Source organism: Juglans microcarpa x Juglans regia, chromosome 5S (assembly GCF_004785595.1).
Source record: "Juglans microcarpa x Juglans regia isolate MS1-56 chromosome 5S, Jm3101_v1.0, whole genome shotgun sequence".
In the NCBI taxonomy this organism is placed as follows: Eukaryota; Viridiplantae; Streptophyta; class Magnoliopsida; order Fagales; family Juglandaceae; genus Juglans; species Juglans microcarpa x Juglans regia.
Window position 1 is genome coordinate 6,900,830 of NC_054603.1, and position 20,437 is coordinate 6,921,266.

The following is a 20,437-nucleotide window of genomic DNA, read 5'->3' on the forward strand; positions in this document are numbered from 1 at the left end:
AGAGCATTAGTATTGAATTTATTATTTTTAATTTTAAAATTTGATAAAAAATATATATTTTTTATAAATTCAAAATCTTTTTATCTATAACTTCACATTAAATTAGTCATTAAATTCATCAAAATAATAATATAATATTATTTTATTAATAATAATATTTTTAATTTATTTTTTTCATATTTTACAATTACACTAACTATATATTAATTAATAATTTAATTTGATATTTAAATTATTATTTCTTAATTTAAATATATTATGACTCAAAATTAGGAAACAATCATTTAAATAAACAAAATAATGGTTATAGAGTGTAAATAGTAAGTCTTCAAATTTAAAAATAAAGATAAATATACTGTAGTTAAAAGCTTGATATTTGAGCATATGATGAATCCAATACCAAAATTTTAAAATCAAAATCATCAAATTTTAAAGATTAAACTCATTTAATGAGTCCAATACTAATGCTCTAATATCCTTTTCAGCTGCGCTTCTTCACCTCCATCAGACAACGGTGGTGCTGCAACCAGAGCATCAAACTGCGAATGGAACAAGTGTTGGAATTTATAATAATCGGACCCAAAAATCCCATGCGCATAGACAGAAAACAAGAAAAAGAAGACTCGAAAACCTGTATGTCATACGCCTCAGTTCGCCATATCATCGAAAAACTCTAGGCTATTGGTTTAGATCTTATTCCAAAACCAACAATACTCCACATAATTCAACCGACGGTTGCGAGAAAATCTTAAATGGTTTCCAGGAGGTAAATGCTGAAGTAGCCAAATGTGAACTATTTGATTTTCTGAAAGAATCTACGGGATGATAATTCGCCATTCTAAGCTGCACAAAAACTTGAGGGCTAAAAATCTTTATACCTGTTTAGTGGCCTTGACGAGTGCAATGATGAGAAGCTTGGGTTGTTCGAAGAAGTTGGGGGAGGCGTCGTCAGCGGGGTTATTCGGAGTGGTTCGGGATAATTAGGGGAGAGTCGAACAGGAGGATTGTCCCTTTGCAGTGTACCGAATGTGTTAAAAGGCTAGCGCTGCGATCGTATTCGCTTGTTCTTGTAATTGCGATATTATGTCCAACTTCTTCCCTCAAAATCAATCAATCTTAAGATTTGCATACTGGCCTGCCGACCATTCCAGTTCAGTGGACGACGGAGCTCGGAGAGGGGACTTTTACTTTGGGAATGGACCGTTGCCTTTCGGACGGATTTCACACAGGGTGAGTGAGATGTTTAGTCCAAAATATAGGAAGATCTTTATTTTTCCGACGTCACAGTTTCGCATTATTAATCGAGCATGGCGAGACTGGGAGTTGGAATCTGATCATCTGGTAGCGTTATTATCATTTCAAATTAAGTACGGAAACCTTTCGTCCAAATTTATTTATTTCGTGCATGCTTGATTCAACAAAAATTACAGAACTCTAAACTAAATGTAGAAATCAGTTAAAGAAAATTTGCAGGTTATAACAAAAATTGTCGATTGTTAGGTTCGTTTGGATAGTGAGATGAGATAATTTTAGATGAATTGAAATAAAATATTGTTAGAATATTATTATTATTTTGAAATTTTAAAAAAATTGATTTGTTTATTATATTTTATATGAGAATTTAAAAAAATTATAATGATGAGATGAAATAAAATGTGATGAATTGAGAATGTTGCTATATACAAACATTTCTATATACAAACAGGATCTTAATGTCGCTTATAACAGTAACCTAATCCATTTAAATGAATGGGTTAGACTACTTAAATCTAATCCCATAATTTTGGGTTGGATTTGCAGATCGTGTTCGTCCGTAAATAGTCAACAAAACTACTGAAGATAGAGCACGAAACCTCCCCAAATATCATGGGAGAATCATCACCTAGATAAAACCGACATTAATTTTCAAGACTCAAGAATATAACAAAGAATATAACAAACCATCTCCTTTCCCAGAAAAAACAAAGAATAACAATCCACAAGAGAGCTGTCAGATTAATAGGAGAGAATAATCTTATATCCTAGCGTCAACTTAAACATGGGAGCCATGACCGGAATACTACCTGTTTATTCCCCAACCTTCACACTACCCTCATGTCTTTTCTTCTACATTTTTAGTTTCACGAATGATTCTCAGGTCTCTCGTAGGGATCTAAGATTGTGGTATCGGGTCATCTTTGACACCATTTTCCATATTGCTTCCGGTACCAGAACTATGGAGCTGGGGTTCCAACATTCCCGGAAGAGCGGATTCTTTGCTGGTTGGCTGGTTGGACTCTAATGGAATAGCCTCTCCCTCAGACATCATTGCTGGATGGCTGCTCCATAGAGGAGAGTGTGATCCCAACTCGATAGCATTAACAGAATCACTTGCAGGTCTTCCATTTGAGAGGGACGTATCAGTTCCACTTGAATTCTCAATAGCAGGCTCCAATTGTGTTTCTTCTGCTATATCTTTTTCTGGAGAAGCCCGTTCTTCCATCACAATGTCCGCGGGCTTATTCATCTGTTCTGAAGACATGGGTTTCGGTTCAGCAAATACAAAAGTATGGTTGAGTTCGAGATTTGGGTACTTCACTTCATCATGAATCAATTCATTAGGCTTAAGGTCAAGACTCACAGCCTGGTGCTGAATTTGAGGCTCTTTAGTAGCGGTTTCAGTGGCTGGCACCATGTCAACAACTGGTTCAGATGCCGATTCTGCTTTTGATTCCTTAATTCCCTCTCCATCGTGTTTAGCTCCTTCAATCAGTGGGGAAGCTTCACATTCCTCCAACACCTCATCATGTTCAACAGTCTCATCATGATCGGGCTGTGCCGTAGTAGATGTAGATTGGCTCACAAGTCCAGGCTCCAATGTTTTCTGAGGCACTTCATTTCCTCCCAAGGAAAGACTTGCATCATTCTTGGGAGAGTTGGCAGCCACAGTTACCATAACAGAGGCAGATAGGTTCTCAGGTGCATTTGGGATTGCAGACTGAAGCCCAGGGGATTGAAGTTGATCTGAAAGTTCAGGTGCATGGGTTTTAAGCTCAGTAGGTTGCTTACTACTTTGTCCGGATGGGAGGACAGAATTATGGAGCTGAGGTTGATGGTTGAGAACTGGGATTAGGATCTCTTTTCTGTCGTACATCTTAACATGTGGAGCAACGTCATTTGCAGCAGTTATTGGGGTGAACCTTCCTGGAAGAAAGACAACACCCCTCAGATGTGTGTCAGTGTCCCCAACCTTAACATTAAGTAGATATCCAGCATCAAATGAACCTTCAATGACACCAGTAACCACCTGACCCACCATGGCACCATCAGCATCATCACTTGTAACCCCACTTTCTTTATTTTTCCTTGTGCTTCCAGATGCAGGCGTCATGGATTTATTCTTCCCCAGCACCAGATTTTCATCCTTCCGTGGACGACCGCGCTTCCGTTTCATAGGAAGGTCTGCAGCAGATAAAGAACTGGTCCTTTGACTCTGTTGGCTCATCTTGCACAAATGAATGAAAATGAGAGTTGCACACTGGTCTTAAAATTTTCCCTGCAAACAAGTAAAAACAATTGCATGATTAGTCTACACAATACTTGGTCAATAATATAAAATCTCTGATTCCCTGGTTAACTTGGCAGATACCCTATAACTTTAAACATCACGGCCGATGAGTGCATATGTTGTGCCAAACCATGCTTGAGTTAATTGGCAAAAGGAACTAATTTTCATACGTCCTCAAAATCATTGCTGAATGCACACACATGCCCAAATTATAACCAATGCAACTGTAGAAATTATGAACTATACTTAGCTATGGTCATATGTAGTTTGACAGATTCAACCAAGGAGACAGGACATAGCCTCAACATCCTAGTTAAAGATAAAACGGTGATAAGTAAGCATGTCCAACAAAACAATTCTTTTGGGGTGAAGGGAGGTGGATATGCAGAACTACCTCATTAATTATGCAACCATTGCAAACATGTCATATTCATACCCATACCAAAAGGTGTACATATACATCATGTACACCTCTGAAATATCAAAACACCAAAAGTATCACTTAGAACACTATTTCAGCAACGAAGTGAAGGGCACATAGTAAATAAGCTACTTTTTTTGTAAGTGCAGTAAATAAGCTACTTTCGAAATAATTCAAAAAAGATGAGCACTTATAAACTAATGACTTCTCATGATGACTGCCCAATAGGACTTGTGATTATATATCTAAACATGTCTCTATAATTCCCAAGGAAAAGTGTCCCGCTCTACGCCTTGCATGGCATAGTACAACTTAAGATCTTCCTTCCCTTGCACAGTTATGGTAGCTCTGCCTTTGAACAATGACCTCAAACCATACTGCATCTATAGAGGATCTGCTATAAAAAGTTTCCTCAATGACTAACAGTTTCAGAACATAAACCCTCAAGTATATACACAGTTCTATCTCTATTTTTTTAAGAGCACAGAACTCCATAATTTTATGAAATAAACCCTTACTTATGGCGGACTTATGTCCTTCACTTACACTCAAGAGGCAAAACAAACACTATGAACCAATCATTCCATGAGTACTGAGGTTTTCACCATACTTGCTCGATCCTGAGGCATTTACACACTTCTGCTGGGGCATCTTGTTGGATTGAACATGAAACAGGAGACATATACGAAGTTTAAGACAACAATGATGATGAAACCAAGAGCTTGTTGGCAAGTAAAAATAAACCCGCCCCCCCCCCCCCCCCCCCCCCCCCCCCCCCCCCCTCTCTCTCTCGCAGTTGAATTGACACAGGCTACTTCATTCTACTCAAATGTGAAGAAATGCAACTTGGCAAGCATGTGGATATCACCCCTAGCTCAACCCGCTTAACCTTTGCCCTAAGCCCTGAAGCCAGAACTCAACCAATCACTTTGAAGTTTAGCTAAGTTGGGCAGGCCTAACAATGAAATTTTCAATCTAGTTCATGTTTTTTACTTGCCCTTTTATGTATTAACAATATCTCTTCACTGTGACTAACAACAATAAAAAGAGATCCAAATAATAACTAAATTTTTTAAACATAATCAAGAACCCGTATTAATTAATAGACTAAAACACTTGAACAATATTTCTTCAAGTAAAAAGGAATATAATCCAAGTGAAGGAGGTCAAGGCTTGCCAAATATCTCCTGATGTTCTCAAGATGGTCAAACGGGATTTTTTTTCATATCGAGATCCTCAGAAATTAACTTATCTCCACCAATATTTGGTGAAAAAAAAATAGAACATTGACTTTTTTCCCACCTGGGGGGTTAAGAACAGAGAAGAAACAACTTACACTACTCATTGAGTACTAAAAGTTTGAGCAAAGCCTAGATAGTTCAGCCATGGAAGTGATAGACCTCAATCATTCCTTGCTTGCTGACATTGGCTTTTGGGACCATTCAATGGTCAAATTTATATCTAATTAAAAAAAATCAATTTCACAGTGGAAAATATATCTAAATCCTTCCTTTTCAGGAAAGACGTGGAATTGTCACAAATAATATCAAACACAAAATCCAGCAAAAAACAAGTTTCCCAAAAACAAAGTTTAAATTTTTATAAAACAGAAGACGTAATACAAATAAGTTTGGCTCCGAGACAGCTATGTCAATCTTAGTATTTAACCAAACCTAGAAACAAACAGCCATAAATGATATATCATCACAAACAGAAATGTACAACGTGAATCATACGACCCAAAAAAGTTCACACCCTTTTAAAAATTCATTTTCTGAGAGGCAGTCGAAGATTTCATTAAAAGCTTAACAGGCATCCCAAGTCGTAGTATACAAGATACACACCTCATTAGAAATAAGAAAAAATAAAAGAAAATCACGGAAACTCAGCCCATTAAAATCTATAGAAGCTGCCCAAAAGAACAAAGTAATAAAAAAAAAGAGTTCTAAAAAAAATTCATATATAATAATTTCATTCTAATGCCAACATTCCCATATTTTGAATTGCATTAACCATTTCAGTCAATCTAACAAAGAATAAGAAATCTCAGCTCACTAATGAACTAACCCACAATACGAAAAGACAAGCACCTCTCTACCTCGGACCAAAAACCTAAATGATACACCGAGCCAAGAAACTATCTTGCACTTTTTTGGATCAACAATGACATAAAATCAGAAACAAACAAAAATGTAAAAATTCTTACTATAAAAACGCAAAATGCTAATGCAGATTGAAATAATCACATACGAATTGCACGGTCTCCAATGAATTGAGAAGCAAAAAGGCTTTCCGAAGAACCGATCATGAAATCCCAAAAATCTGATGAAATGGTGGGAGATCGTGTCATTTAGTAATTAATTAATTTTATTCATTTACTACGTTGTTTATTTCTATGGATTTCGTGTGTCTGTTTGGTTCGTGGGATTTTAATTTTTCTCACAGTCCGTAACGGAACGGACTACGAATTACTTGGGCTTGGCGCTGGGTTTAGAACCGTTTCTCCCCCGAAACGTTGCAATAAGATAAGCGGATCGGGTACGGACACAGAGAAAACAATGAGCTAGGGCAGTAAGTTTACCCGTCCGGACCGGAAAACCCTAACGGATCAAATGGTTCCAGTCGGCCCGGAGGACCGATAAGGTTTTAGTTGGTTTAGGTTATGTTTGGATGTTGAAGTAAGTTGAATTGAGTTGAGATGATAAAATATTGTTAGAATATTATTTTTTAATATTATTATTATTTTTAGATTTGAAAAAGTTAAATTGTTTATTATATTTTGTATTGAAATTTGAAAAAGTTATAATGATGAATTGAAATGAGTTGAGATAGGTTGATAATCCAAACGAAGCCTTAGTCCATACAATTCCAGGGTTTCGGTTTTCAATCTTATCTCGAGGTATGGTTTTTTATCCTTGATTGGACCGACCGAATAGTATATATAGGTTTTTAATTTTTTTTATATTGTAATTGTATAAATTAATTATGTAATTTTTATCTAACCTATCACTATTGACCATATAAAATGTTAAATATACTATTAACTAATATGCTATCAATTAACTAATATATTATATGAAATGATACATACTTTAGTATCTACATATAATTAAAGTAATTAAGTTATTTTTTTGTAAGATACCTAAATTGCAAGTATGAAGTATCTATAGACAATAACAATTATTCATTAAACATATATAAATGTTAAAAGTTTAATATAAGTCATTGCGCATTAAATATCATAATTCATTTACATATCGAGTAATAAGTTAGTAACTATTAACATCGTAAATATAATTATAATTAAATATTTTTTTAATGAGTTAGTTATATAATTCACATTAAAGAGCTTATTTAATTTTAATTTTGAATTTTTTTGTACATTTGGGCAAAAAATAAACGTTAGAAGGTAATTTTGGACTTTTTATATGTATGGTCTATTTTGCATTAGTTTGGATCGAATGGACTGACCAAACCAATAGATGACGGTATGGTCCAGCCTATCGGAGTAATCGGTCCGAACTCGGTCTGAAAAATGGGTAGATCAAAATTTTTGGTCCAGTCCAAAAATTTTCCCATGAACCGGCTAAACTAGATCGATTATGCCCCTACAATGCACTTAAGCTGGGTATGCCCATGTCGTTCATGAGCTGGCACGATCAGCTTCATGTCGTTTAAGACAACTCCATCGATTTTAGATGAAATCGATAATGTTCTTTGATTTAAGATATAAAGTATTTTATTTATCCATCCAATTAAATATTAATCATGGCTGCCATTGGCCACAAGAATATATAAAGAGCAATGATATCCTTACAATCAATTATACTTTAATTATAATTTATCAATAAAATTATATATATTTTTTTAAATTTCAAACACATCAAATTAAAATCAAAATTAAAATAAATATCTCAAAAAATATTATTTTATTAGAAGATTGAAAAAAAATTGTAAAGGGATAGTTGTTTTTATCATTTCTCATATCTTATTATGCTACTTTCATGCAACTTTCAAGTACCATCGGTTTTTTATGTATTGAGAAATGCTTTAGACATCAATTTTTTTATTATAAAAATCAACTTATAAATTTACATGATTTGATGTATATAGTACATTAAATTATAAAATTATTTTTATTATAAAATATATCTAACATATCTTATAAAATTGTATCAATTGCTGAGTTTATTTTTATGAAGGGAGCTGCTAAGATATACAGGGATTCCACACATAATATGGCATTATACCACGTTAGCAATTTTTTCTTTTCAGCTCCTGTGCCATCCCATCCCGTTTGCAGCTTTCACACAACGTCCTGCACGCTCCTTGTTCTCAAGCTTGGCAGCAAAGTCTTAATCCTTCAACGTCCCACACATCTTTCAATGTCCCGCATGGATCCTTCCCTGGTCTCTCTCTCTCTCTCTCTCTCTCTCTCTCCTTCTCTGATTTCCCGTTTCTTCATTAACTTTTTTTTTTTTAGGTATCTATTGCCCACGTCCTCACTCTGAGTTCCAGGTGTTCCCGTTTCTTCATTCATCTTCTTTGAGTTTCAATTTTTTCCAGGTATTCCTTTCATTTTTATACATTCAAAGTGAGTTCTAAGAGATAAAAATGACATTTTTACACGTTCTCTCAGTTTTCATTTTTACACATTCCAGAAAGTGATTTCGAAGGGATAAGAAGTTGTGGGCAACGGTCGTACTGGGTTGACGCCAGAAATACGTCGGCGACAACACTGGGTAGAGAATCCGTCTGTTGTCGTAGCTTGACTCTATTCCAGTTGAAAGCCTGTCTATTGGTATACGCCTAGGCAAACAAATATTGAGAGCAAAAGGGAGTGAATCGAGAAATTGATAGAACGTATAAAGGCTTGGAGAAAGATACCGATTCAGTAGTTTTTATTGTGGTATAGGAAAAGAGTAATTCTACTCATACGCCACTTCGGCCACTTAAGTCTTCAACACCACACACCAGTTGAGCTGTATTATTATTATTATTTTTTTCAAAACGATTCGTTTTGGAAGACTACTCCCACGTTTTCAACCTTCTCTTCCAAATCTTCCATTCGGATTCACCCCTCTGCCGTTTTTTTTTTCCCTTCTTCTTCTTCTTCTCAAAACGATTCGTTTTGGAAGACTACTCCCATATTTTCGACCTTCCTCCCCAAATCTTCCATTCGGATTCGCTCCTCCGCCGTTTCCTTACTAACACCAACTGAACATTGTAGTGGATGGTGTGGTTGAACATAGTGTAGTTAAAAGAGAAGATGAGCATCTTGCAAATGTCCAGTGGGGGATATAAAACTTTAGCAAAATCAACTTTTTTTACAGAGTTCGTATCATACAGTAGTCAAGTATGATTTATACAAGAAAAACAATTACACTCATCTTAAAAAACATTTTACACCCTAATTATCAGATTATCTAAGGTCTAAAAATATCATCCACCCTACTAATTAGAGATCTAAATCAACTAATCAAATTTTCCAAATTAACTGTCCATTCGTCACTGAACTTTGCAACTTTGTTTATTCAAATCATCCATTGCCAGGGTTCTCTTCCCCCATCACCTCAAGTTCCTCCACTTTGTATACCCTAAAAAAAAATACAAGCCATTAAAAAATCTACACAACCTGAAATAATTCACTGTCGTACCGTCTGAGATGATTCGGAGCTTCGGAGGGGACTCGGAAGACTCGTGGGTTTCTGCGTGGTGTTTAGAGTTTCTATTCTAAGGAGAAGACGAAGGGCGTGGGTTTGGGTTTGGTTTGGTTTCTACGCTAAAGGAGAAGACGAGGGCGTGGGTTCGGTTTCTACGCTAAAGAGAAGGGCGTGGGTGGGTTTGGTTTCGAGCCGTTTCGTTGCAAAATCATGACATGGTGGTCAAACCGGATTTGCCATGTCAAGTGTGTGGTGTTGGTGAAAGAACCGGACTAAGTATAGACTTTCTCACAGAAAAAAGGAAGAAACGCAAAAGGAGAAAAAGAGAAAAAGAAATGTCGGGGAGAAGAGGTAAAGGGAGGGAAAAAAAAGATACGTGGCATATAATTAATGTGCCATATCTTTGTGTAGGATCTTGGGATCTCTTTGTAGCTTTAGTGTTTTCCTTTTACGAAACATCTTTGTAATTGTAATACATCCACTTTAAAATTAAACATGGGCTTGGATTTTGGGCATCACAATAAGTTTTTGTTGTTTATTTTTTGTTTTTTGTTTTTTGTTTTGGGGGAAACAGTTAGATTTTAAATAAGTGGATTATATACCCAACATGCTTAAATATGGAATTGAGCATCCATGCTGCATTATCACAATTAACCCATCTAATATGAGGCTTAATCACAATTTCGGGTATTTTAATCCTACTTTGTGGTTGTAAGATGAATAAGAACAAAGAATAAAAAAGTATAAAAAATAAAACATTTGAAAAAGGACAATAATACAACAACTATATTACAAATTAACTATGTTTTTTTATTAAAAAATCTTTTTTCTCTGTATTTCAAAACTATATTAACTAGCTATTTCAATGAAAAACTACTTAAAATATGACATATCAACCAATATAATTAAGGATGATAAAATTTAAGATAAATAACTGTATTTTTCTTTTAATGTGTGTGGAAATAGTGTGTGCCCGATTGATAAATATTTTGGCATAAAGAAATTTTATAAAAGTAAATCTACAAATTGTCGTGACTTGGTATGATACGTTAAATTATAAAAATATTTATATTAAAAAATAGATCTAACATACCACTTGAAATCACGGCACCTTTGAATTTGATTTTAAGAAATATTTTTATAACCGTGGAACTTTTTTTTTTTATAAATCATGTCTGGGACCTGGGTGGAGATCAAATTTCAAAATGCATGTAACGTGCCTCTAACTAAATAATTTTAATAAATAGTTAATTAGGAATATTGTATATACAAGAAGTCTCCAAAAGCAGTTGGTGAGTTGCCTGAAAAAAAAAAAAAAAAAGTCGGTGAGTTGACTCTCGGGGAAAGCCACTGCCCAACTACTCGATATGGGGTTGCCTGTTGAGCACTTGGGTGTAGCTTTCTTCGGACACTATGGGTTTCCAGCAGTTTGTCGTTTAAATTAATGTAAAATATGGACCATTCATGATGCCGGTGGATGTTTTTGTCTGTTTTATATCCGGCAAGCTTCATGATCCTTTTTAGAGAGTAATGCTATATATGAAATTTCAGATTGAAGTGTCGTGTATTTTGTTTTTTAAAAGTATAATTTATTATTAAAAAAATTAATTTTTTATATTTACTCATTTTTTTTTTTTAAATTCACAATAATTTTACGCTCTATATTGCAAATCCTCTTAGCTCACCACAGCTAGCTAACATGCATGAGCAGTGACCAGTCAAAAAATAGAAAAAAAAAAAAAAAAAAAACATGCCCAAGCCCAACTGCTGGTTAGTCAACCCAAGGTCCCACTAATAGTATCATTGGTCTAAAATAAAAATTGGTACGTGGTTACCCTGATTTAATTTTTTTCCAGGCCGGCTCCGATCGGCCTCATGCCATAGTTGTACGTACTCATCCATCTCAAATATATATATAATAAACATACTGTAAATATATATAATATAGTAAAGTACGTGTACTCGATTATGCATGCATACATGTGGTATTTGCTTGCTTGTTTTAGATATATTAATGTTCATTATTTAAAGGCTTGAACTAATTGGGTGCTATGCCTTTAATTTCTTGTTGAAAGTCATGTATTTTAAAATGCAATCAGAGAGTTGGTTTAGTTTTGCTTACACGATGTTGCAAGGCCAGCTAAGAGTAGAGCCTGCTCGTTTACTCCTCCATTATTTTTCTACCAAACACTGATGGCCGGGCATGCCCCAGCTTCATCATCAATATATGAATTATGACCTATGCTAGCTATGATTCATGCCCCATTTCAAGCTATTCATTATCCTGATGATCTATAAATATTCCTATTTGCAATGACATTTCAGCTTGCACTGCATCCCTGGCCTCTTTTCTTCGGCTCTCTCACTCACAGCCACAGGAAGCTATTCTGTAGGAAATAGCTCTTCTGATGGGACAGTATACTTACTCAAAGATTGATCAGGAAGACCCGGAAGAGAAAAAACATCGACAAGCTCAATTCTTGATCTATAAAATACTTCTGCAAGCGGATGATCGACGAAACCCATCGTTTTTTAGAATCAGGATATGCAAGTTGAAGGTTAAGATTGGGAAGAGACTAAAGAAGCTGAGGAAGAGCATGTCGTTGGGTATGTCTGTGGCTAAAGTTGGTGTTTACAAACGAGTAATGATTCACATGAAAACATGGAAGCGCATTTTTCAGTACCGTGGAGATCAGACCATTAATGTTAACGGCCTGCAGCCTTCTGCGTTCGCTCGAGGCTTAATTTTGTCCTAGTTTTTGTCTTTGTTCTTGGGAATTTAATATCCGTCATCCATCTGCTTCTTGTTACTGTTTCATGCGATATATGTAGCATTATTGTACTCCTTTTTATGATCTTGCTTGAATTCAATCCTACACCTTTCGAGCCGAGTTTGAAGATTGATCACTCTCTCTCTCTCTGTGTGCTTCTGGACACAAACACAGTAAAAAACTAAGCACTCAAGATGATATTCTGATCAACAAAAGAAACGGAATATTTATTTGAAATTAAGTACAATGAAGTTTAGGCTTTGATTGTTAATAAAAAGAATATATATATATATATATATATATATATATATATATATATATAAAAGAATATTTTTCCATATACGCGCGTAGTACGTATACTTATCTTTAACCTCTCCATCAAAGAAACGAGTGAAGAAGTGGGTATGGAAAGTCCTTCAGATTGCAGTCTGCAGACCAACCCATGTGTCATAGCCAGTCCAAGAGTAACTATTTTAGCGTCTGCAACGTCTGACTTCTTAAATACATTAGCTAGGTATCTTTTTTTCAAAGCATCTTAATTTCCGACGTACATCCCATAAATATGTATGCATGTATGTATCATAGAGCTTACGAATCTGCATGCCTAGCTTGGCGCACAATATTACATCCATGACACCACCATTAAGGGGTACTACTCGAATTCACGCCAGGCCCTTAAAACATGCATATTGGCTCCAACCTGATCAAAGTCAAATTAAGGTGAACGCAGGATCATTATATATATGTACGTATGTATGTATAATGTATGTATGTATGTATATCTTTCCACAACATGCTCTCTCTCTCTCTCTCTCTCTCTATATATATATATATATATATATACATACATATATATATATACTATCTTCATTTTCTCACCGTATAAATATATATACCAAAATTACTATATATTTGTTCATGACTTGAGTCGTTATATATGATCATCTGATCACTAATCTTATAGTTTGATGATATTTACCTTATTTTTTATAAAAAAAATATATTCAGAGATTAAATCAACCAATGCAAACATGCCACTTAATTAAATTATAAAATTATCCTTATTTTATATAAATTTGTAAAAAATTTATAGTTGTAAGGTAATAATTTTATATATATACTAGGTGAAAGTAACGTGCAATGCATGTTTGCTTAGTTTATATTTAATTTTTTTTTTGTTAAGAACTAATTTTTTATTAATAAGGACATAATGTTTTAGTTAATTAAATAACGGTGTAATGTTTATGTAATTTATAAATAATTACACGTTGTGATATATTATAAAAGAAGAGCATTAATACAAGCTATAACATGGTCGAGTCGACCTCCACCGCGTGCACATCCCAGAGGGTCCAGTTCTGCCACCTCCACTTAAGAGACATACCTCGGTTCCCATTTACATTTCTGGCATCTTTCTTTTCCTTTGCAACTCCCAAAACATCGTGGGATAAGTTCTTCATGGAAGTAAAAACTTACAGTGGTAAACCATAATCAATGTCTAACAATATGATGAGTAGAAGAATGAAAACTATAGTGGGCTACACAATAATGTGCATGGTGGGAAGGCTCCCTTACATTAGAGAATTCAGGTTCAGATGCCCCACAGAGCTCAATCAACTTAAGCTTGTGTACCTTGAGCTATAAAACAAGCAGTAAATAAATTTGTAAATTGCTCAAAAAGAAGAGAAGGCAAATAATTTCCCTGCCTATGTATGGTGAGAGAGACAGGGGGATCATGAATAAGGTACCTTATGCTTTTTGGCACACAAATAAAATGCCACTGCAGTAAATAAGGGGCGAGTGAAGTCAGCACTTGCATGCCGAGAAGTTGGCAATGAAGCCAGAAACCGTTCTTTAAAACTGGAAAGTAAACATGTTAGCAATTGCTCACATATAAGCATTTACAAAAATTGTACAGGATCATTGACTATAAACTTTCACCATTTTGGATCAAATACTACAAAGTAATCACTAGCGTGTGAAACATTTAGCAAATTGCAAAAGCAACAATCTTCACGGTTACAGGAATTTTCTCAAACACAGAAACATCATATGAACATAAAGAGAAAGAAGTTGGAAACTTGGGCAATACAAACGGAAATGGGTCTTACATAGATAAGCCCTTTTTCACAAAAGGAATGAGCCTCACACATACAAACTGAATCGCCAATTCCTTTACATCCAGGTTGTTCCTGCAACACCACAAATCCAATCGGATCCAATCTAGGCCCCATTCTCACCAATACATTACAGCAAAATAAAAAAATTGTCTATGACAAAATTTCTAAAAGAAAGTAAATAAATTTTGATGAGAAGTCTAGAAGGGTGGTGGATCTACTGGATTGTTTGAGATGTTTTCAGCTTCATTCCCTTTAGAAGCTTCTCCTGGCAAAGTATGAACAAGATGAAAAACTTATTATGTTAAGCTTCCATTTGCAAAGTGCAACTAAAAACAAACAATAGAGAAAGAAATAGCTTATAATCGTTGTCCTGAAACGTGTATAAGAGCTCAGAGCTCAATCGAAAACAGATAGAATGCTCCAAGCACTGAACCAAAATGCTCATAGCTCTAAAATATGAAAGATTTCAGCCAAATAAATAACTAACTTCCCAATAGCCATCCTCATGGGCCAACAATTCTAAGGCAAAAAATCAATGTCATTCCTGGGCACTTATGAACTAAACCGTAAAAAATCAGAACAACCCTGTGGTATATAAACCCCTAACATTTTGTACTGGAACGGGAAAAAAAATGAAACCAACATAAATAAATAAAAATGATCTGAAATACGACCAATAAAAGGGAATGAAAATCATAAACGTATTTGCAGATTATATTGAAAAAAGTAATCTTGGCAACTGGAAAATACCTTATGATTCATGCCAAACAGAGAGTATATCACAACTGCATATACAAAACGACATTGAATCCAACAAATCAATAAATATATCTATTAGTAAATTCCACTCTCAATCTACATTAAAACCAAAGTACTAATCTGAAGCAAAAAAAGAAAAAAAAAAGTTGAAAAACTCACTACCCATCTGATAAAAAGAACAGAAAATAAAACATATATTTTTCCCAACTATTCAATATCCAGCCGAAAGGTCAAATCTTGTTCATAAACAAGAACCCAAATATTATAAAGACAAAATCTTCCATACAGAATTTGTTGGCAGTGTACTTCAAGAGCAAACCATGGATCAAAGAATCCATTTAAAAAACATTTTGAAAACATAAAAAATAAAAAATAATAATAATCTTAATACAAGAAAATATAACTTCGAAACCACAAAAAACTTGAAAAAAATAAAAAAGAATGAGAAATATAGGGTAGATTTAACCTTTTAGAAGCAGATTTAACCTTATGGTTAGCATTGGTAGTGGAGGAATGGATGCGCGAGAGGCCTTTGGAGCGACGCTGAAGGAGGGATTTGAACACTCCAAATGAGATTTTGGGGGTTGGCATACAAAAAACTAGGGCTGTACAGAAAATTGTAAAACCGGCCGAGACCGACTCAGACCGACCGCCGGAGCTCGGAACCGGCCGAAACCGGTAGGGAACCGGTCGGCCGTCAGTGATAAATCATCAAAACCGGCGTCGGCCGGTTCGGTTTCGGTTTGAACCAACCAAAAACCGAAAAACTGGCCGACGCCGTATATATATATATATATTTTTAAATATATTAATTTATTAAACGACGCCGTTTTACTTAAATAAGTGAAACGACGTCGTTTAATTCTTAAAGTTAGAAAAAAAAAAAAATAACCGAAACGGCGCCGTTCAGCCCTAGGGCATATTTTGTCCCTTCGGGCTTCGCGGCTTCGCCTCCAAGGCCCCAACCCCCAGTCCCAGACTCACTCTCACAGACTCACTCTCACTCTCTTTCCGCCTCCCTCTCTCTCTCTCTCTCTCTCTCTCTCTCTCTCTCTCTATCTCTCTCTCAGCTAACGATTTCGGCGTTTCGCAACGACGCCGTTTCGGACCTTCGATTTCAACGACGCCAGCCACTCACGGCGAGTTCGATTCGAGCCGTGACGCCGCATCGCCACGACGCCGTCCACGACTCCAGCCACTCACGGCGAGACTTCCTCCGGCAAACCGACTCTCCATTGTTGTTTTTAGCATTTTAGGTATGATTTTCATACTTATTTATTTATAAGTATTTTTTATTTTTTTATTTAGAATCCGAGGATCAATTTTTGGATTAGGGTTTTTGTTTTCTGATTTGGTATTTCAATCTAGGGTTAGGGATTGTGTTTGCTTTGTTTGAGATGATTGAAATAGTGAATATCATTTTGATGAAGAATTTTGATTGATTTTCGCAGTGTGCATTGCCATTCACGGATTGGAATTTGGATGTAATTTTGTTGAAAAAAAATAATTTGTGATGTTTATTGAAAGTAAAATTTATGAATGTTTATGTTATAAATAATTTGTGATGTTTATTGAAAGTAAAATTTATGAATTTTATGTTATAAATAATTTGTGATGTTTATTGAAAGTAAAATAATTTGTGAGATTTATGAGCGATCTAAAATGTAGATTAGAATCTTAGATTTGTGATGTTTGCCACGTTGCAAACTAGCTGCTGTGTAATTAACAATTGGGGTGATTTTTTGTTCTTTCTTGTTTTTACATGTTAGATGGATTTTTCGTCAAGTCCAATTGATCTTGATTCGAACTCCCAAATACCAAAACTCTCGACTTCAAGTGCCCCTAATAGTAGTAATTGTCCACTTCCTAAGAAACGGAAGGGGAAGGATCCGTCAATTGTTTGGGATCATTTTACAAAAGTTGAGGGTTGTTCCGTAGATGATCCTAAGGCCAAGTGCAATTATTGTGGCAAGATATACGCTTGCCACTCGAAGAGGAACGGAACTTCAACTATGCAAAACCATCTACCTTCATGTCTCAAAAATCCTCATAAGCGTGGGCCTTTAGATAAATACCAAACAACATTGGCAGGTGAGGTATCCTCGGAGGGGTTTGGAGAGAGTGATAATTCTTTAAGAAATCTTGTAACTCATAAATATAGTGAGGAGGCTGTGAGGATGGAGCTTGCGGAGATGGTAATTCTCGATGAATTACCATTTAGAATTGTTGAAGGGCAAGGATTTAAGAAGATGGTTTGGTTGCTTGAACCTAGATTTAAAGTACCATGTCGAGTGACGGTTGCAAGAGATTGTATGAAACTATTTGCATCTGAAAAAGCCAAACTTAAAAAGTTATTTAAAGATGGGGGAATGAGGATTTCATTAACTACCGATACGTGGACATCGGTACAAAATCTTAATTATATGTGTTTAACTGCCCATTTCATTGATAGTGATTGGAAATTACAGAAGAAAATTATAAATTTTTGTTTAATCCCTAATCATCGAGGGGATACCATTGGAAAATATGTTGAATCGTGCCTCCTTCATTGGGGCATTGATAAGATATTTACTGTTACTGTTGATAATGCTAGCTCAAATGATACTGCAATTGCATATTTGAGACATTTTTTGACGGAGAATATGTTGGAAGGGAAGTATATGCACATGAGATGTTGTGCTCATATTCTAAATCTTGTCGTGAATGAGGGTCTTAAGGAGTGTGATGATGCCATTACAATGGTTAGAAATGCTGTTAGATATGTGCGCTCCTCCCCTGCAAGATTAGACAAGTTTAAGAGATGTGCAGAAAAGGAAAAAATTGATTGTAAAAAAATGTTGTGCCTTGATGTACAAACCCGATGGAATTCAACTTACATGATGTTGGAGGCTGCTGAGAAATTTGAAAAGGCTTTTAGGCGAATGGAGAGTGAGGACTACAATTTTCTTTCTTACTTTAAGGATGGAAACATTGGGCCTCCTAGAGCTGACGAGTGGGAGACAGTGCGGGTTTTTGTAAAATTTTTGAAAATGTTTTATGATGCCACTTGTCGATTTTCTGGTTCTTTACATGTCACGGCAAACACAAGTTTTTTGGAGATTTGTAGGCTCCAAAAAGAGTTGGTTAGACTGTGTGAGAGTCAGAATACTTGTTTGATGAGCATGACCATAAGCATGAGAATGAAATTTGATAAGTATTGGGGTTCATTGGATAGACTGAATTTGTTGTTGTTGATTGCAGTTCTCCTTGATCCACGTAGTAAGTTGGGGCTTCTTACTTTTCACTTGAAAAAAATTTATGATCATAATTGGGCTGAAGATTTATTGTCGAGGGTGAGACAATTATTATCAGACATGTATGAGGAGTATAATGCTACGTTCGGTTCTTCCTCGAGTAGCAGAGAACATGTTTCCCCTCCGTCATCTGCACCTCCAGATGATGTTGAAGACAATCTTGAGTCATAACTTTTTTATGAGTGGTTGCAAGCATCGACTGCCTCTGGATCTACATCTACCAAAACAGAGATTGATCGGTATTTATCAAATGGTTGTGAGGCATTCAGTCAATCTTTTGATTTGTTGAATTGGTGGAAAGTGAATGAGCCTAACTATCCTATACTTGCGAGAATTGCACGAGACGTGTTAGCCATGCCTGTTTCCACGGTTGCATCAGAGTCCGCATTTAGTACGGGAGGTCGGGTACTTGATCCTTTTCGGAGTTCCTTGGCTCCAAGAACTGTTGAGGCACTTATTTGTACTCAGAATTGGTTGCGACATCCGTCAACGCCAATTGATATTCGAGACTCCATGGATAATGTTGAGAGCTTTGTAGTAGAATCTGGTAATGTGTTTTTAACTTTTTCTCATTCAATTCCATATTCATTTATTTTTATTATTTAATTTAATTTGTTTTCATTATCCTAATTTATTAATATTGATAATTTGATTATTTGGTGTTTTCTTATAGAGTTAGGAGCATCATACATCACAACTATTGATGATTGAAGAGTCGAAGACTGCAGACTGAAGAATGAAGATTTTTTGAGTTTTATTCAAAAACAATTGTTATTTGTTGCTTAAGACAATTTAATTTTGTTTGTAATGTGTATTAAACATCTAGTGGAGTTTTTTTTATTTATCTAGTAATTAATAATTTAGTATATAAGATAATAAGACTATAAAATATAAGTAGTATATATGTAGTAGTTATTAGTTAATAGTTATTAGTTACTAATAATATATGCATGGCATGATTAAAATTAAAAAGAAATTGATTTAATTAATTAATTTTAAAAATTTTGGAAAAAAAAAAGTCTTTGTAGTAGATGATTTTGAATAACAAAATGAGCTGAAAAAGAGGTTGAATTGGGTCTTAAAATGGCCCAAACAGTGCCAAAATCGGCCCAAACACAGTGGCCCAAACCGGCCCAAACCCGACAAACCGACCGTGAACCGGCCGGTAACCGAACCGGTCGGTTTTCACACCCTCATTCGGTCGGTTTCGGCCGGTTTTGAGGCTCTAACAAACCGACCGGTCGGTCTCGGTTTGGGCCCAAAACCGAACCGACCGGTCGGTTTTTCAGCCCTACAAAAAACACATACAAAAAGATGATGAAACAATCAATTTCACTCGGAAAGTAAAGAGAACAACATTTAAGCCAAATCAGGAAAATATGTGGAACGGTACTGAAACCATTCTCCAAGCACCTAAGTATATCTGCAGGTTTCTTTGTTCCACCAAAAAGGTCTAGATCTCTTGGAGCCAATAGAAAGAAGGTGGATTTCTGGAATGGTGAAACCATCCTCCATGCACTTTCTGTTGAATTTTATGGCTGTAGCTTCCTTTCTCTCTTTGAACACATTCTGCCCTGCTATTTTTGGGAACTCTTATGTGAAAGACGAAGCGAAAGCGATGAATACGAAGAGGCACTTGGTGCTAAAAGCGTTATTTTCCTTTCTCATAAATATTCTCTTTACAGCAACCAAATGAGACAAGTGAAGTCTGATGGCCAGATGGATTTAACGGAAAGAAAACAGAAAATAATTCAAATTACTTAGTTCCGTTAAATCAAGAAATTTCTGTTTAATAGCTTCTTTATATATGATCTAATGTACCTGAATTTTGGGCCTGGCCCAAAATTCAGGAGTGGCTCGTTA

General features: G+C 35.5%; 1 protein-coding gene and 1 long non-coding RNA gene across 5 annotated transcripts; both read right to left on the minus strand.

Annotated features, from left to right (window-relative positions):
- Positions 1 to 1,883: 1,883 nt before the first annotated feature.
- Positions 1,884 to 6,624, minus strand: LOC121268214. 4 transcript variants are annotated; one of them, XM_041172368.1, is made up of 2 exons: positions 6,219 to 6,624; positions 1,884 to 3,535 (listed from the first exon to the last, which is right to left on the minus strand). In XM_041172368.1, the coding sequence occupies exon 2, from the start codon at positions 3,482 to 3,484 to the stop codon at positions 2,153 to 2,155; it is 1,332 nt and encodes a 443-aa protein (XP_041028302.1). In that variant the 5' UTR covers positions 3,485 to 3,535; positions 6,219 to 6,624; the 3' UTR covers positions 1,884 to 2,152. The 4 variants fall into 4 exon arrangements, with proteins under 4 accessions (XP_041028302.1, XP_041028303.1, XP_041028306.1 ...); XM_041172369.1 differs by having other exon boundaries at positions 6,175 to 6,574; XM_041172372.1 differs by lacking the exon at positions 6,219 to 6,624 and adding an exon at positions 4,579 to 4,712.
- A 7,282-nt stretch (positions 6,625 to 13,906) lies between these two features.
- On the minus strand, positions 13,907 to 14,641 carry LOC121268215. The gene is made up of 3 exons (XR_005941133.1): positions 14,514 to 14,641; positions 14,151 to 14,262; positions 13,907 to 14,040 (listed from the first exon to the last, which is right to left on the minus strand). It is a non-coding gene; the product is annotated as an uncharacterized LOC121268215 (long non-coding RNA).
- Between the last annotated feature and the right edge of the window lie 5,796 nt (positions 14,642 to 20,437).

What these genes read in the sequence shown, in the direction of transcription:
- LOC121268214 (XM_041172368.1), bottom strand. Translation starts at nt 3,484, where the DNA reads ATGAGCCAACAGAGTCAAAGGACCAGTTCTTTATCTGCTGCAGACCTT.